Source organism: Coloeus monedula, assembly GCF_965178545.1.
Source record: "Coloeus monedula genome assembly, chromosome: 21".
Classification (NCBI taxonomy): domain Eukaryota; kingdom Metazoa; phylum Chordata; class Aves; order Passeriformes; family Corvidae; genus Coloeus; species Coloeus monedula.
The window spans coordinates 5851622-5869998 of record NC_138801.1 but is presented as its reverse complement, the minus strand read 5'-3'; the positions used below and the strand labels follow the sequence as shown (position 1 = coordinate 5869998).

The window sequence follows — 18377 nt, the reverse complement described above, 5'->3', positions numbered from 1 at the left end:
GCGCGGGTGTCCGAGCCCTGGGAATTATTTCTTCCTGCCTGCCTTTCCGGGTCCTTCCTGCTTGGAGGCCAGCGGGAGCCGTGGGGCTCGGGGTAACGGCGCGGTGCTGGCGGGCGTTGGGAGCTGCCCGGCCCGCTGGGTGAAGGCCTGCAGTGCCCTCAGAGCTGCGAGCAGCACACTGGCCCCCAGACCGCGTCTCTGCCAGCCTGAGGTGGCCGCTGATTCCATGGAAAACCTCCAGAGATAGCAGGAGGAATTAAAACTTACGAGTGAGCCTGGTTGCTAAGGGAGGCGCGGTGACAGCGTTTGATTTTCACTCGTGGTGATTCAAAAGCTCTGTCAGCGATGGGCCTGGGGAGAGTTTAGCCCTTCCTTGGAAAAAAAGATGATTAAAACACCCAGCAGTGTTTGGAGTTGTTCATAGCTGGAAGCTGGGGAATCCTGTTCCTTCAGAAAGCTGTGCCTTCCTCTTCCTGAATTAAAGGAAGTACTGCTGTGTTCCTTAAAAATTGCAGTTAGAATTTGAAATTTTTTAAGTGAATAGTGCCAAACATTTCTACTGTTCAAAACAATTTCCATTGTCAGTATGTTAGGAATTATAGTCTCTGTCCTTCCCTCATCCTATGCTTTACAGTGGAAGCCAGGGCACGCCAACTTGTGTTGTTTAGGTTCATGCACTTGATGTGTTTGAATCTTTGTATTTCCTTAAATCAAAAGGATGTTCAGAAATTGGCACCTTTTCCTCGTAATCATTTTATTATTTCTGTATCAGGTGTATTTCATCCGTCAACGAAGAAACTACCTCTTCACCCAACACAGTGTCCAGAAAACTCAAAAGCTTGAAAGTAACTGTAAGTAACTTTACCTAGGCTGACAATATCCTTTCTGTCAGAATCAGATTAGTGCTGCTGGTGGCCTTGTGTAAGATTTGCAATTGCATTATACCATTACATCAACTGAGGCATCAAGCTCCAAGATGATGACTTGAACCTTGTGTCTCTAGGCTTTTCAGTGTTGTGTCAGGTTATGGTTATGTGTTTCTGTGGAGATTAAAGAAATGCTGTAATGCAATGGCTTTTAAGGATTTTTGTTTAAAAAAGACACTTAAAGTTAAGCACTTATGAAGGAGCATACAGTTTCAGGGTTCTAGGATGGAGTGGTCTCATGATTTCCTGATGGTTTTTCTTAACTGTTAAATTAATTCTCCTCTTCTTCCTGCTTCAAATTTCTCTTTGTAATCAGATTTTGTGAGTTATAGGAACCCTTGATTTGCTCACTTGCTTTAAAACTTTGAACTTCAATGACTCTTACAGACACCTGCTATCAATCCAGCTGTGTTTGATCTTCAATAACTAGGTTAGAAGCAGAAAATACTGGAAGCAGAGGAATTGTGTTAATCCTGGCTTTACAGAAGAATAGTGTGCAGTTCAAAATGGCAGATGCTATTGATAGAAAGCTCAAATGTTAACCAAGGCTGGCCACTGTTCCTCTCTGACACAAAGGGAAATGTTGTTATTTCCAGTTTCCTTATTCACAGGTTTCCCTTCATTGTATTTCCCTTTCCCATTTGTGGGAGAAGAGCCATGAAGAACCGTTCCTCATCTCCCCCTTTGCACGTCCATGTGGATGAAAACACCCCTGTCCATGTCCATATTAAAAAGGGGCAGAAAACCACACCTGCAAAATGCCAGGTAGGAGTGTGTACCTGGTTGGTTGTAAGGTCTGCAAAAAGGAAGGTGAATGGCCCTAGAAGCATCACAAAATCTTCCAGTTGTGTTAGAACTGTGAGACTTCATTTCATATTCAGTGGTGAATTTGCAGTGACACATTTGCTATGTTGATTTGTTGAAAGATGATTTTTGTATGATACAGAATTGCTTTTTATGTTCATGTGAGGAATGTTGCTTCCAATGTGATATCATTTGGAGGATTTTTTTGCCTTTTATTTCCTGGATCTGTGTCCTGATAATGTTTTCTATTTGGCTTCATATCTGTTTTTGGAGGAAAGGTTTGAGGAGAGGTAGTACTTAGGCATTTCAAGTAGCATCTTGATTGTATTAAAATAAATGTGCTTTGGAAAAGAATCTTGATTCAAACCATCTTCTAGACTTAAGGACATTGTCCACTGAGCTCTGCAGCAAAGATCTCTTCCCAGGCTTATCCACAGGAGGTACAGGGCAATACTGAAGCTGAGGTTCTAGCTATCCCATATTCTCTTTTGTTGCTGGATATTTATGGAAAGTTGTTCTAAGAAGTTGATGGAAGTTGCTATCTCATTCTTCCTTATCTGCAGACATCCTGTTCTAAGTCTTCTGTTAATTCTGTGTTTGTTGCTAATGGCAAATTTCATAATGGGATGGAATGACAGTGAAAATAATGAGTCCTATTAATTAAATGTCAGTAGAGAATGTTTACAGCATCTGATTTTTCTCTAAGGTTAGAATTGTGCAAAAACCCTTTAACTCTCCTTCAGTTAGAGCAGCTCAAGTTCAATACAAATAAATACAGATCTTTTAGTTGACTACAGAGTAGGGAAAATACTTCAGGGGCTTCCCAAAATCAATGACGGTGTCAAATGGTATAGCTGGTCTTTTGTGAGGTGAATCTGGGATGGAGAAGGGATCTCCCAGGGATCTGTCGTGTCCTACATCCAGCCATCCTGTCAGCTTAGTGTGCAATAACCTTTCCTTCTGGCTGGTGTCAGCTTCCTCTGGTGGCTGCGACCTCATCTTACCTGATGCATCCTGTGAAACACTACTGATAGCTCCATATGAATGATCTTTTGGTTTTGCAGCACTAAAAATTGCAAATGGTTCTTTAAGAGTCTGTAATTTATTTTATTTTCTCTTTCTTTAGCAAAAGCAGAAACAGAAATCAAAAGGGGATGGTGTGCGAGCCGTGCGGGTGAAAACTAAGGCCCCTTGGATGCCCCCAGGCAAAACACGTACCCGTGATACCACCTTGAAATGGGAGGTACAGCTGGTTTTGCTCTTTAAAACAAACTTTGACGTTTAGCCAAGGTTGAAGAGAGCGGTTGTATAGTGAGAGAGTTGGGCAGATCTGAAAGAAGGCTACTGTTACCTACCATCTATTTGAAGTGTCTTCTATAAATCTTTCTCACTTTTTAATATAGAAAAACTGGGAATTCATAAACAGCCTGTGGCCATGCCTTTCTGTCTCTAGAAGCCAGACACGTGTTTGTTTATTGTAATTTTACTAGTGCCTTTCAAGATCTCATCTGGAGGCTCAGCGAGGGACTGCTGGTCTCAGTCTCTTCCGAAGCACAGAGCGTTTGTGCAGCATTGTGTCATATTTTCTTTCTCATGGGTTGATAGTTTTGCCTGTTGTATTCCTGGCACTTCCTAGATGAGGATTTGAGCTTTGATTAGTTTTTCTTCTTTTTCTGTTTTACTCTATCTGCATTCTTGACCTTTCCCAGGTGGAAACAGAAGAGCTGTTTGTAAATGGTTTTTTCTTTGCTAGCCTTGCTGCAGTGATGGGCCCAGTCTCTGGGTTTTGGCAACATTAGCTTTAGAATGCTATTTATAATGTTGTACTAAAAAAATTATACCCTTTATTCTCTGGTAGGAATCAACTGAACGCCTTGAACTTACACCTAATCCTGAGTGTGAAAGGATGCAGTCAGTGTTGCGCCTCAGTGACCTCTCCACGGATGACGACGATGCCACTTGCTCCAAAATTAACAAATATGAAAAGAAGATAGATAGCCTGATGAATATGGTGGGAACACTGAAGAAAGAGGTGAGGAGACAGTGGAAAGACCTGCTGACTGGGGCTTTGTAGCTGATTCTTTGACAAGAGGAGGCTGGAGGCAGGTCTTGGTGCAATGGAAGGCTGTTCAGGCTGTTGGCAGCTTGCTTGAATATCAAAAATCAATCTGAATTGTTTAGAATAGCTGAACTATCCTAGTAAGAAATTCACTAAGCCACACTACGAAACATTTCAAAACATTATTAATTTAATAAGGTATTGCTGTGCTTTAATTTCCAAATAATCTCTCTTGCCCAAGCCCAAACTCTGAAAACTGATGACTCCAGAAAGGGAAAAATATAATGCATTGATGTTTTATTGTCAAAAAATCCCCTTATTCAATGAGGTTGTTTCTTCTGATTCTGTTTCAGAAATGTGCAACCCAGTGATGTGTTTTCCAGATAAATAGGCTCTTATGTACTTGACACCACTTTAAAAATAGGTGGGAGATATTCCCAGGTCTCTTAACATGCGGCATGGTGGGGCCAAACTGCATTTTTAACTTGGAGTTACCACTCAGAGTAGCAAATCTTGTATTATTATTTTACTCTAAACTATATGGATGTCAAATCAATGAACAAGAATAGGATTTGATTCAAGTAGGTACTTAGAGCAAGCATTTTCCATTTTATTTATGCTACGAAATTTAATGGAGTTACTTGCATGGTTGTAAAACAAAAATCAATTTTAGAACCACAGAATCATTAAGAATCACAGAATCACAGAATGAACTAGGTTGCAAAAGACCTTTGAGATCATCTAGTCTGACCTATGACCTAACCTAACACCTCCTCATCAACTAAACCATGGCACTGAGTGCCACGTCCAGGCTTTTTTTAAACACGGGACATTCAGGGACTGTGACTCCACCACCTCCCTGGGCAGACGATTCCAGTGCCCAATCACTCTTCCAGTGAAGAATTTCTTTCTGATGCCTAACCTAAACTTCCCCCGGCGCAGCTTAAGACTGTGTCCTCTTGTTCTGTCGGTTGTTGCCTGGGAGAAGAGACCGACCCCCACCTGGCTACAGCCGCCTTTCAGGGAGTTGTAGAGAGTGATAAGGTCACTCCTGAGTCTCCTTTTCTCCAGCTCCCTCAGCTGTTCTTTATAGGGCTTGTGTTCCAAGCCCCTCACCAGCCTTGTTGCCCTCCTCTGAACGAGTTTGAGCATCTCCACGTCCTTCTTGAACTGAGGGGCCCAGAACTGGACACAGCACTCGAGGTGTGGCCTCACCAGTGCTGAGTACAGGGGAAGAATGACCTCCCTGGTCCTGCTGGCCACACTCTTCCTGATCCAAGCCAGGTGCCACTGGCCTTCTTGGCCACCTGGGCACACTGCTGGCTCATGTTGAGTCAGTTCTTGACCAGTACCCCCAGGTCCCTTTCTGCCTGGGCACTGTCCAGCCACTCTGCCCCCAGCCTGTAGTGCTGCAGGGGGTTTTTGTAGCCAAAGTGCAGGACCTGGCACTTGGACTTGTTAAAGGTTGGAAAAGACCTCCAAGATCCTCAAATCCAACCTTTGATATATCACCACCTTGTAAAATAAACCAGAGCACTGAGTGCCATGTCCAATTGTTCTTGAACATCTCCAGGGATGGTGACTCCATCACCTCCTTGGGCAGCCCTTTCTGTGAAGAAATTCTTCCTGATGTCCAACCTGAACATCCCCTGACACAGCTTGAGGCCGTTTATTTCCTCATGTCCTGTCACTTGTCAACTGGGAGGAGATACTTTTTTTTTCTATACTTTCAGTAAGTTAATTGACTCTAAATGGTTCACTGATTTGGCATGTGGATTCTGTGTATCAGTTCCAAAGCCCCTGGTTTAAGTTTTATTCCAAAATCTTCAGGTCAAGATGCAGAAAATGGAGGAACAGGAGCAAATGACAAAGCGTCTCCTGGAGGAGCAGAAGGAAGAACTGAATGAGGTCACACAAGAACTCGTAGAAACAGAGCACGAGAACACGCGGCTCCGGCGCAACATTGAGCGCATAAAGGAGGAGAAGGACCTGACTGTGTAAGAAAGCTTCACTTCTCACTGTCCCTGCACTAGTGGTATCCACAGGCACCTCCCTCCTTTATTGCTGATGTGATCTGAGGTCGTAGCTGCTGTTGAAGAACTGATGCACTTGGATTTTTTGTCACCTTTTAGAAGGGGAACACCAGATTGCAATAGCTGCAGAGAAGGGCTCTAGCACAATTTTTGGAATGGAAAAAACCCCCTACTTTTAGAGGAATCCTAGAGCAGTTGGCTTGTGTGGAGGGTCATCCTAGCTCTGGAATTAATATTTTGAAGGTTAAAGGATTCTGCTTGAATTGTGATGATATTGATAGAACAAGAAATTAATAAACATGGAGCTGAAAACTAGAAGAGAATTTTTGACCTTTATAAAAATCCTAGAGACAGGCGTGACAGCCCCTGAGAGGACTGAACCATTGGCTTTTTTCTTAGTGATCCTGAAGGTCTGCGAGTCTGACATTTGTGCATCTGCTTTGTGTCCAAAGAATTAGAGAAGTTTGTGTCTCCAGGGGGACATTAGTGTTTTAAGAGAGTTAGTTTTATTTTTTCCTTAAGAGAGATCACTTGGAAGTTAATGCTTTGTATTCCTTTTTCAGAAAGCTCTGTGAATGCTTCTGAGATTACAAGTCCTCGCTAAAAACATTGAGCTGCATATCTTGGTGTGCTTTTCTGTTTTTTGTTTGGCCATTCAGAGTCTTATTTCTGGTGTGGCATAAGTACCCAGGAAAAGCACACCATTGTGTTTTGGGTTTAGCAGTGTGTGCAGACTTTGGTGTAAGCCTGATTTGTTCCCTCTAAATTTCATAGCTGTGATCTTAGCAAGCTCCTGGTGTCTGCTTACTGCCTTCTCTCAAAGCAGCTTCCACACTGAAAGAGGGCAAATCTTAAGCAGTTTTTGTTTAGAGCTTTTATCCTCTGATTTGGGTTTTTTATGAATTTTAACCCAATCAACTGTTTATCAACAGTGACTGGTACAGCTGCCAAAGCTTCTTGTTTCTCTGATGGCTGAATTCTCCTTGCAGGCTACAGAAGGAGTGCTTGCAGCAGGAGAAGGAGTGTTTGATGTCCAAGCTGAATGAAGCAGAAAGGGATGGAGCAGCAGCTGCTAGACAGATCCATGCCCTGAAAAATACCATTGGGAGACTCAACATTGTAGGTGTCCTTTTTTGTTCTTGCCTTTAGTACATTGTCCTGTTGAATAGTTGTCTTAAAAAAGTAATGTTATAGTTGCTAATGCAGCAAAATATAAGGAAAAGTGATTGTAATATAAGGATAAGGATGTCAAGATTTAACATCCTTGCGGTGTTTCCTAGTTTGGTGTGAAAGTGGGGTATTTACTTCCAGGTACCTTCTGCACACAAGTGAACAATTATTTCCTTTTGTTTATGTGTTGTGGGTTTTGTTTGTTTGAGTTATTGTGGTTTGTTTTTCTGGTTTCTTTGTTTATTTTTGTTTCTTTATTTGGTTTTTGTTTGTTTGTTTCATGATTTTTCCTTCAGGAGAAACACATGAGCAGCACAGATATAAATGCTCTAACAAGACAAAAAGAGCTTCTGCTCCAGAAATTGAGCACCTTTGAAGAAACCAACCGGACACTCAGAGAACTTATTGCAGAGCAGCGGGCCCGGGAGGTGAGAGCTGCTGTGTATGGAACCTGGCTGATCAGGAGGCTGTGTTGTCTCGTGGGCTGGAAGGGAGATTTGAGTTTGAAATCTTTCAACTCTTTTTCCCAGCCCTGCAGTAGACCCTGTCAGCCCATAAATGCTGGATAGTTTTTATTTGGGTTTTTTCTTTATTTCTGGCTAATTCATAGAGTAAGACTGACTTTTCTGCTGTGAGGATGGTCGAGCCTCTAAGTCTTTGACTATATTAAAGGGTTCAGGCACTGCTGTGTTGCTAGCTGTCTCCTCTGGATACGGCTGTATCTGCTGATCTTGCTAGTCTCAAACACTGCTGCTGCACTTGGATTGCCTGGAGTCTGAGGAGTTGATATGGCCTCAGCTAATGGGAGCCTGTGGATATTCAGAACTTGTAGGCATTGAGGGCAACAACAGAGAAACTGAAAACAATTCTGTGGTGCTTGTAAGAGCAATAGAGAAATGAAATTTCTATTCTTTCTGTAGTTTGTATTCCATTTCAGCAAAAGCAGGCTGGTGGTAACAGTTACCTCAGCCACCAGTGGGCCTGGATAAAAGGTCTGAATTTTTCCACGTGAATTTCCCTGAGTCGTGGGAGAGTTCAGAATGATCTTACATTGCCATCATGCTTTTTATTTTAATCTTTGACTGGGAAGTGGAAAAGCTTTCTGAGATGGATAATGGTATGTGAAATATAGCAAATGCGATGTTTCTAGATATATTCTAAGAATTGCTGCTGCACCTGGGAGGAAATAGTTGATTTTCCCAGTTCCATTTAAAGAAGCTTTATAAAATTGACTTTTTAGTTAACAGTTTTTCTCATGTATTTATTTTGTAGAAGGATGCCCAGAAGGTACTGGATCGGCAAGGACTGCTGCTGAAAAGGCTGGCTGACTCAGATGCAGAGAACATGGTAAGCAAACCACAATCTCTCTTTATTTTAAAAGATAAAGCAGAAAGATCTAAAATGACAAGCCCTTCTTTGTCTTATATTCTGCTGTCAAATATTACACTAGTGCCTTTTAGATCAATAAAAAAATTATTTTAGCTTTTGTGGTAATCAGAGCCACGACATTGCTCCTCTGGTTAACAACCTGCGTTTCAAAGTGGGTAGATTTTCATTGCCTTTGAAATGAAGGGGCTTAGAATGGGGATAACTCGGTGTATTGGGCTCTGTCACCAAATGAGTTACCCTGTGCCAGTTTTTGTTCATTTCCTTCTCCATAAACTGAGACAAGAGTTCTTGCATTGCCAGGAGTTATAAAACTTGCTGTGAGACATAGGTAAATGCCCTTTTTAGTCTGTGGAGTATATATGGTCCTGACTGGGTATCCTGTGCCCTGTTGCACAAATGTATGTGTATCACTTCTGCTTCCTGGTTGAGGAGAATGCAGCCTGTTTTGCTGGGGATGAGGATCGTGTTGTGGATAACAGACAGTGCCAGGGGTCAGGTGGTCTTGAGAGGGAGGCAGTTACACCTCTTGCCTTCTACCTGCTGTCCTAAATGTGTTTGTTACTGAACATCTGTGTGGCGTTTGTTTTTCCAGCAACTTCAGATCAGGCTTCAGGGAAAAGAAAAGGAAGTGGAAAGCCTCACACTTCAGATAGTGGCAGAAAAGGTAATCTCCATTTTCTGTTTTTCCCTCTCTCCTCTACTTTCCAGTTCTGTAAAACCACAGATAGTCCAAAAGTTGAGGTTGTTTGCAGACCACTACTTTGAGATCAGATGACTGGCTTGCTTATAAAACTAGACAGTTACCAACTCCCACACAATTGTGGGTTCCATATTCTGCTAATAAGACACCTGTCTCGGGACGGATAGGTAGAATTCTCTTTGCTTGGGCACTGAATTGCCATTCTGTTTAAGCTCCTGTTGGTTCCCAATGGCAAATTCCAGTCTGTTCCTTAGTTTAGGAAGTAAAGGGGGAATGCAGTGGAAGAGATCAGATATGAAGAATATTTTGCCCTAGAACATACCTTTCAAGCCAGTCATTCACATGTGTTATAAAATAAATGGCTGCTCATTTGGTCCCTTTTTGTTGGACTAGAAGAGCTGTGAGGGTCCATCTGGAGGTGGCTGGAGATCATTCAGTGAAGAAATCTGAGACTACTGCATATTATTAAGTGTTCCTTCTATTAGCTTGTTGAGTAAAAACATGTTTGTCTTGTTCCTGCTTATCTAGGAAAAGGCAAGGAAAGCACTTGAACTCTCCCAAGCTATGGAGTCTATGAAAACCCATTTACAAGCCCAGCTGCAGAGCAAAGAAGCTGAGAACAACCGTCTGGCCACACAGCTGCGGGTATGTCTGCACTGCTCCCTGGGGATTGTCTCTTCCTTTGCTTCCATGGACTGAATTCACTCACAAGGGAGTAGCACAAGCTTCTTACTGAGTCTGGTTGACTGAAATATTGGCTGGTGATGTTTATGCCATTAACACACAGCATGATTTTCAAATAAAGTAAGAAAAGAGAAATCTTTTCACTTTTGAGGCATGAGGCAAAATCTTAGCTTTAAGGTCTATGTGTATTAGATTTTCCTTTTCCTAAGTTAGTTACTCCATAATTATTGAAAAGATGGATTTGGTTTAGTCAAGCATCAAGACAAATTGAAACTATTCAATTTGCTTTTTTGGAAAAATGCTGTGCCAGTTTGATCACTCTTGTTTATGTGTTCTACAATATTAATGAGGGGGAGAAAGTTCCCCTGGTTTATCTTGATTAGAGTTTTATATTTAGCATATGTTGGGGTGATGTTACAAGGAACATAAATGTGTTAATGTTTTAGAGGAGCTTTAAACTGTTCTAATAAGAGCTGCATAAAGCAACACTGTTGTATGCAAACATTTCAGTCAATAAAAAGAATGTTCTCAGGTAGATCAAAAGACTGTTAGAACAGTACTTATTTTGGTCAGGAGAGAAATCAGTATTTTAGGAAGCAGCTTATGAAAAAAGAAAGGAAGACTCTTGGAAGAAAAGGAAGATGTCATGCTGCCATCTCTTTCAGCATTTAGACAGGATTGTGTAGGTGAAACCTGACTGCAAATACCTCCAGGCTGAACACTGGGGATTTGTGCCTGGTTCTCATCACCATTTCTAGGAGATTAGTTGCTGCTTTGGGTTTGCTGGTGTAATATGGGCATTAATCCACATGGTGGGCTTTTTTCCCCCGCAGAATCTGGAGATGAGTGAAGCTCAGTATAAGGCAGAGCTGGACCTTGCCCTGGAACAGATGAAAGAAGTGAAGGGCAAGGGAGATAGTGATAAAGAGGCCCTGAAGAAAGCTGTCCGTGCACAGAAAGAGCGGGCGGAGCGGAGTGAGGAGTATGTGCAGAAACTGACTGCCCAGCTAGCAGAAAAAGTATGTGCTTAACAATAGAGGCCTTATTTGAGGTCATGCTTTTAAATTGTTGACTTCTGGTAGCAGCCCTGGGGAGAGTCTCTTCTTTCAACTAATGAAATTTATTTCTGTCTTCATGCCATGGCCCATTTATGCCAAGTTTAGAACAAATCCAGTTTGCTCAGTTGTCACTGTATTTACCACATGTCCTAAGTTAAGGGCATCTCTGCATATTGTCTGCATATTTCACACCAGTGGTGATTTTGTCTTCTCCCTTACTTTTTTCCTCTTGTATTTCACTTGTCTAACAGGACAGGTGTGTTGCTGAGGCCCAGTGCGAGCTTGAGTCCTGGAGGAATCGCTGCAACAAAGCACTAAAGGAGAAGGATGATCTTGAACTGGAAGTCGTTACGCTGAACAGGTTAGAATAAAATCAGTGCAGAGAAAGAAGCATGAGGGAGGATGAGTTCAAAGTTCAAGGATAATTTAATTGAATAATAGCATTGAAATGAATATTTTAGTTGGATTGCTTGTAAATAACCAAGCAAAAGCAGCACTGCATAAGGGCTAGAGCAGAGTTTGAAGAGGTGGAGAGAGACATGTGACTTCTGCTGCTGACTTGGCACAGCAAAGGCAGACTCTTTAAGGTTTGCTGACCCTTAAAAGTGTGCCATTTTGTAATGCATTGAATTAAGGTTATTTTTGTTTTGAGGTCTTTTTGAATAACTTGAATGGAAGATATTAAAAGAGATAAGCAGTATAGTTGATGCCAGTTTTGTTGTGAAGGTAAATAAATCTTTTGGTATCATTGCAGTACAGTTGCTGCTGCAGGAAAAAGGAGGTAGGTATGAGCTGAGAGAGGCATATCTTTATCCTGTGCATCTTTGAGACAATTCATTTGAGCTCCAAGGGGACAACTCCAGTTAGTTTCCAGGAGGTATATAAAAATTGAAGTATGGAACAGTGTAATAGGGAGGTGTGCATACATAACTGTAGAAGGAAGATGAAAGGATGGGGAAAAGCCATGTTTCTGAAGCTAGTTTTCAAGGGTTAGGAGCCCTACTCTTTCTTGTCACTTTAGGATTAATTTTCTTTCTGCGTGGCAGCCGTGTCGCAGACTTGCTGGAACAGCAGGCAAAGCTGCAGGAGCAGACGCGGGACGAAAAAGAAGCTTTGCTGGATAAACTGCACCAACAGACTGGAGAGAACAACTCTTTAAAGAAGGATAATGAAAGACTGAAGGTCAGTGACTAAGGGTTTGAAGCTCGAATGCTAGGAGGAAAAGAAGGGGGAATTACAACTTTCTTGGCCACTGAGGACAGAGTCAAATTGCACCCATTGCTCCTATACAGTTTTAAACCAGTTCATACAACCTGACTGTGACAGCGCCAGTGTGCTGGGAGGAGACACAGGAAGTGTACATACTGGGAGAGCTGTGTTTCTTCCATGTTTTGGCTAGGAGTATCTCCAATCTAGCTACTGTTTCATCTAGCTCGGGTCTTAAATCTTGTCCTCACATCTTCACACTGCTGACCAGAGAGCAAACAGCTGTAGCTCATACAGAGAGAACGGTTATCTCCAGAACAAAAAAAATGACTGGCATATTTCTCTGTTGTCCTTTTCCATGAGTCATCTTGTGGGCGACCTACTTAATTTTTTCCATCCCAACCCTCTGTGCTCTGCTGATGCAAATTTGGCAATCCACTGAAGTCTAGAAAGTTTGGGCAACTTGCATGGATAAAACTGTATTTTCTTAGTCTAGACAACATTAGACAGCTCACATGGCAGGTACTTGCGCAGAGGAGGGCAACAAGGCTGGTGAAGGGCTTGGAACACAAGCCCTATGAAGAACAGCTGAGGGAGCTGGGGTTGTTTAACCTGGAAAAAAGGAGACCTTATCACTCTCTACAACTCCCTGAAAGGCGGCTGTAGCCAGGTGGGGGTCGGTCTCTTCTCCCAGGCAACAACCGACAGAACAAGAGGACACAGTCTTAAGCTGCGCCAGGGGAAGTTAAAGTTAGGTATCAGAAAGAAATTCTTCACTGGAAGAGTGATTGGGCACTGGAATCGTCTGCCCAGGGAGGTGGTGGAGTCACAGTCCCTGAATGTCCCGTGTTTAAAAAAAGCCTGGACGTGGCACTCAGTGCCATGGTTTAGTTGATGAGGAGGTGTTAGGTTAGGTCATAGGTCGGACTAGATGATTTCAAAGGTCTTTTGCAACCTAGTTCATTCTGTGATTCTTTATGATACTTCCAAGCACACAATGGAAAATGTTTTCTTTTTTTCAGGCTGCTCTGAACTCAATGGAGGGCAAGCTGAACCAAGCGCAGACGGAATTGCAACAGCTCCAGAACTCTGTCAGGAGCTACGAAGGGCTGATTGAAAACTACACGGCACAGGTGGGTCTCAGAACCTTCAGCCCTTGCACAAAGGTGTTTTCTCCTTCCACTGTGGCTTATTCTGTAATGCCTTAGCTATTGCCAACTGGAGCAGTTTCAGTTACTCCAAGGCATTGCACGCATGTGTGGAAAACTATATATAATAGATAAAGTCTGGGGTCCTTCTTTGAATGTCCAGGCACAGAAGGCCCGAAAGGAAGCAGATGAGCTGGCTGCAAGACTGGAGAAGTGTGAAAGAGAGAACAAGACAATAAGGGATGAAATGAACAAGGAGCTTGAAACGGTAACTATCCCTCTAAAGACACATTGTAGACATTCATGGATCTTAGTGTTCTGAATCTAGTGAAAAACAGCTGTGAATAGGAAATAAAAGTCTTATCTTGAGTCTGCCTTTTCCATCAGTTTTTTCTTAGGACTTGTTCAATAAGTTTTGCAGAATAAACATTTAGCAGCTTCTTTTTGACTATATGGCATTCCTCATGGAATTATTTAGTGTCTCCTTTGCTGCAGAAATAGTGGTTTGGAACAGTGGATTAGGTAGGTTGAACCGTTATCTGATGTGGAACAGCTGACCTCAAAAGCAGAGCTTGTACTTCTAGTAAAATTGAAGCCCACAGTCCAAAATTCTCACTCTTACACCATCCATAGAGAATGCCAGATCCTAAGTGAAAGCTTTTCTGAGTAAGAAGATGTTAGACTTCGAACTCCAGCACTGGCCAAATATCCACACAGCGTCACCATGGCTGTGGACTAACAGAGCTTCATTGAAGTTGAGAAATTTTTTAGTCTTGATCTTATGAACATTTGTAAGTTCCTCACGTTCTCTTCTTTGATTACAGACACGTCAGAACTTCCAGACCCAGCTTGCTGAATTGGAAAAGCTGCCCGAGATCCTAAAGTACACCGAGACACAGCTGGCAGAATGCCATCAACAGCTCATGTGTTACGAGAAGAAGAACACGGACCTGTGTGCCATGATTGCAGATCTCCGTCAGCTGGTAAGGGACTGGCAGAAAGTACCCCTACCACTGAACACCACCTCAAGTCCGAAACCAAGATGAATTTCTAATCACAGCAAGGTTCAAACTTCGTCTCTGTTCTCGTCTCTTTTTGAAAAGATTAAACGTGCACTGCAAAATAAAGGTGTGTGCCATGTCTTTGTGCAAGAAGTTGGTGGCTTTGCTGGTAGCATTCCTTAATATTTGAAAGGTTTCTCATCCCTTGGTGCAGAATCTTTTTGGGACTTGAATAGCAGCAGTGGCAGCACTTGATAATGCCAGCCCTCGCTTCTGTTACCTCCATCCTCATGTCACACCTTTCCCTCCTGTAGTTTTCTGCTGATGGTGCTGTCCCAACCATTTTCTCACTCTGATTTCAGGTTTTTTTCCCAGTTCCTGTTTTTTGTTCCCAGAAAGACTGTGTAGGTATTGCAGGATAATTTCAGACAGGGATGACATCTACAGCTGTGCCTCAAGATAGCACATGATCTCTGTCTGACCACTTTAGTCTGCTTGGTCTGGAATTATAAACCTCTCTGGTGTTTCAGGCTTTGATGCTGTTGTGGGCTGCTGGCATGTTTGTGGCTGCTGTTCTTTTGTGTGTGCCTGGCTGTGCTTGCAGATGCTGCTCTACGTGCAGGAATTTACAGGCCTGGCTTTTCTTTTGCAGTACGGAAGAGTTTTCCTACACCTTTCCAGACTGGAACTGGAAGCATCAGCAAAATGGATGTTTAGTTTTCTTCTATCCACTGTTCCCTTTCTGAAGCTCTCCAGAAATTAGGAATGGAGCATGTTTCCTTCTGAGAGCTGCATATGTTTTAGGTGGTTGGTCGTGTGTGTAATGACTGCTCTGTGAAGTAATTAATTCCTGTAATTTTAGATTGACCTCCAGGGGGACAAAATGGAGATGACAAGAGAGAGATATCAGTCTGCCCAGGAGGAGAAAAAGCAACTCACCTTGAAGGTGGAGGAGCTAGAAAGGTTAGAAATACTAGGCTCTCTTGTCTTTTTAACGTTCCATTTCCATTGTTTTTACAGGGGATTGAAACAGCTTCAGTCTTGTTCCAGTTCCCCACATGCCTTCAGGATTCTGTGCATTTGCTTATCCCACAAGGATCTCTAATCAGTAGCTGTCCACTGAGAGTTACATGCTTTTGCAGCAGCACCTGTTGGTGAATGTTGTTAGACAGGATGATGGCTTAGACAGGATGATGGCTTAGACAACAGAGAAACTAGCTCCTTGTCCAATCTAGCCCGGCAATTTTGAGGTTACTAGATATTACAGTACTTTTACCCATGTTTATAAGTTTCTTTTAGTGACCATGTCTCAGAAAATGCAGGTATATGGGTACTCTGTAGGCCCTTCAATCTTTGAAATTTTGGTTTGAGTACTGGAGAACTGTTTCTTGGGGCTCTCACTTTTCAAGGGGGAATAGAATCTATTATCAGAGGCGTCAGGACCTGACAAAAGGCAGAATGAAACACCCTCCATTTAAAATGAATAGGTTTCCTTCCCTTATTGTCTTAAACTAGAAAACTAGAGTCCACGAGTGCCCAGAACATAGAATTCCTTCAGGTCATAGCAAAACGTGAGGAGTCGATCCACCAGTGTCAGCTGCGGCTGGAGGAGAAGAGCCGTGAGTGCAGCTCCCTGGCACGTCAGCTGGAGATGGCCATTGAGGATGCCAAAAGACAAGTGAGTAATTTCTCATGTTTGTGAATTCACCTAAAGCTACCCAGGCTGTGAAAGGGGAACAGTGAGAATGCTGAAAATGTCTTCTCAGCTTATGACCAAACCCATTAAAATCATTGTGTTCAGTGAAATACAAGTAATGTGCTGGTGCTGTTTGTCAGCAGTGTTGAAGAACTGAACTCAGTTTGCAACAGAGAAAAGCACAAGACTGAGCTGCTGCTTATGTGTGAGGATGTGTCAGTTAAACTTCAAAGGGCTTTTGTGGGCAATGGGTAGGGAAAAAACATTCTTCCATAGACATCCCTTTAACAAAGTTGTTGTTCTATGTAGGTGGAACAAGCTCGAGAACGAGCAGTCTCCAGAGAGAGGGCAGCCCAGTCCAAGATGTTGGATTTGGAGACCCATCTGAGCAGGAATAAAACAGAGCTGAACCAGTTGCGTCGGAGCAAAGAGGATGTGAGTGACTTGTGGGGGATACTCTTGCTGTACTGGTGGTGCCCTGGCAACAATTGGAATCAATAAATCATCCTGTGGATGTGCTGCTGAAGTCATGCAGAGCTGTGCCTGAATGTGATATGCTGTTGTATGTGTCCATGTATGTGTGACATAGGACATGTCTGCTGTGTCACCAATTCAGGAGTGTGTATTAAGTGATAGGCAAATGGGAGTACGATGATGTGAATGAATTGGTGTAAAGTTATGTATGTGTAAGAAAGAATCACTTTCCTTGTGTTCAAAGGAGATTTGCACCAGGTATCATGGTCAGATTTTAACTTCATTTTGCCTGTACCAAAGAGAGTGCAATTTCTCTTCTAGAGGAAAGCATTTCTTCTAGAAGAAAGACTGGGAATCTTTTGTCGTGTCCTATTTACCTTGCTTCCTTGCTTTAGTTTTACTTGGAATTGTGTGGGCTGATGGATCAGGTCAAGTTGTTTTTCAGAAAAGAGTGTGTTTAATTCCCCATAACTACAGCTAATGTATTTTAAAAGCCCAACTGATTAGCCATGTTGTCTCCTGCTTTTATCAGCGGGTTGCTGAATGGAGTTGGGAATGAGCAGAACAAATTATAAATATCACAGCACCATCTATGGTAATGTCATCTCCTGCTGTGCTAATTCTGGCTCTCCTCAGCACTTTGGGGGAAGAGTTTAACATGAACAGGATGAATGTTGCTGTCTTTCAGCCTGTTTTGTGCTCCCGTGTGCAGGCAGAGCGCCGATATGAAAGCCGCCTCCAGGACTTGCGGGATCGGCTGGAGCAGTCGGAGAGCACCAACCGCAGCATGCAGAACTACGTCCAGTTCCTCAAGTCTTCCTACGACAACGTTTTTAGGGAAAGTGCTTTGCTGGGCTCCCCGAGCCGCTCTCGCTCTCCCCTCTGAGAGCAATGCTCTCCTTACACCTTTTTTAAGCACACAGAAGGAGCTTTGTTTCAAAGCCATATTGATATAGAAAATAGGATGGCATTTCAGGGTCACTGTTGGGAGATTTTTTTCTTGCAGAATGAGAAAATAAAATGACGTTGGCATCTGATCAAAATGTGGGGTATCAGCAATACTCGTTTGGTGTTGGAGGTTGGTGTTAGGTCATAAACTGAGCCCCAAAACCAGGTGGTTTTGCGTATAATGGAAAAGATCCTTTTCCTCCTGTAAGGTCATGATGGTTTCAGCTCTTAAAACCTGTGAGAGGTTTGTTGAGTGTGTTAGTTTTTGTGCTTTACTTCTCATTCGGTTTCTCTGTTGGGGAGATCATGTGGGGGTTTTTTGCTTGTGGGATTTTTAAAATAATTTTTTTATACTGTTGGTGTGAAACTAAAAATAACTGAGGTGCCTGGGCTCTACACTCACAAGAGATTATCTCCTGCACAACCACAGTGTTTGTAACAATTTTATACCAGAAATTATGAGTTTGGTTTGGGTTTTTATACTTGATTCTTACATACTCCCTGATCCTTACCTTTATTGGTGAGTGTAACGCTAATATTGCTTTGCTCCTCTTACTCTGATTTTCTGATCCTGAATATACCCAGGACTGAGCCAAAACAATCTAAATTTGAAGGAAATCATCGTCACTTCATATGGGGTCTTGGTGCAAAGGTCATGTGAGTTCAGGGTGTGCACGAAATCCTGACTTGGTCTTAAGCCAACTAAGAAGCAGCTGCAGATACTCAACTTCTTCATTAAAATCACCTGCACCTTCTGGAAAATCACATCTTTTGTGTGTCAAGTCTCTAAAGTCCATGTGCTCTCTAGTGTCCTATTGTTTCGACTAAATGGTTCTGAGGGGGGCAAAAATAAACCTTGTTTTTATTTTTCTCTCTTGTATCCTATGTATGTGCAATGTGATGTGGTCATTGGCAGTACTTGTCATAAAAGTTTTCTAAACTAATCAGTTTTCAAAAGATCTGTAATTGCGTGTGTTTAACACTTTAAAAATCCCAGAACTGCTGGGGGAAAAAACAATAAACTACATTTTAATTGGTTATGGTAGGGATTTCGTCTTCAGCTGCTGTGTGTGTCTGAGTT

General features: G+C 42.5%; 1 protein-coding gene across 2 annotated transcripts; it reads left to right on the top strand.

Annotated features, from left to right (window-relative positions):
* The first annotated feature begins 791 nt into the window (after positions 1 to 791).
* On the top strand, positions 792 to 18134 carry ODF2 (outer dense fiber of sperm tails 2). 2 transcript variants are annotated; one of them, XM_082295208.1, is made up of 20 exons: positions 792 to 851; positions 1538 to 1691; positions 2857 to 2973; positions 3589 to 3762; positions 5620 to 5786; positions 6812 to 6941; positions 7289 to 7420; positions 8265 to 8339; positions 8974 to 9045; positions 9610 to 9726; positions 10599 to 10784; positions 11075 to 11184; positions 11870 to 12005; positions 13052 to 13162; positions 13341 to 13445; positions 14002 to 14160; positions 15041 to 15141; positions 15694 to 15856; positions 16184 to 16309; positions 17061 to 18134. In XM_082295208.1, exons 2-20 carry the CDS (start codon positions 1584 to 1586, stop codon positions 17232 to 17234), a joined length of 2463 nt encoding a protein of 820 aa, XP_082151334.1. In that variant the 5' UTR covers positions 792 to 851; positions 1538 to 1583; the 3' UTR covers positions 17235 to 18134. The 2 variants fall into 2 exon arrangements, with proteins under 2 accessions (XP_082151334.1, XP_082151335.1); XM_082295209.1 differs by having other exon boundaries at positions 819 to 851; positions 1523 to 1691.
* Positions 18135 to 18377: the final 243 nt, after the last annotated feature.

What these genes read in the sequence shown, in the direction of transcription:
- ODF2 (XM_082295208.1), top strand. Translation starts at nt 1,584, where the DNA reads ATGAAGAACCGTTCCTCATCTCCCCCTTTGCACGTCCATGTGGATGAA. An exon ending in CCACACCTGCAAAATGCCAG is followed by an intron (nt 1,692 to 2,856) that starts GTAGGAGTGTGT and finishes CTCTTTCTTTAG; the next exon opens with CAAAAGCAGAAACAGAAATC. An exon ending in ATACCACCTTGAAATGGGAG is followed by an intron (nt 2,974 to 3,588) that starts GTACAGCTGGTT and finishes ATTCTCTGGTAG; the next exon opens with GAATCAACTGAACGCCTTGA.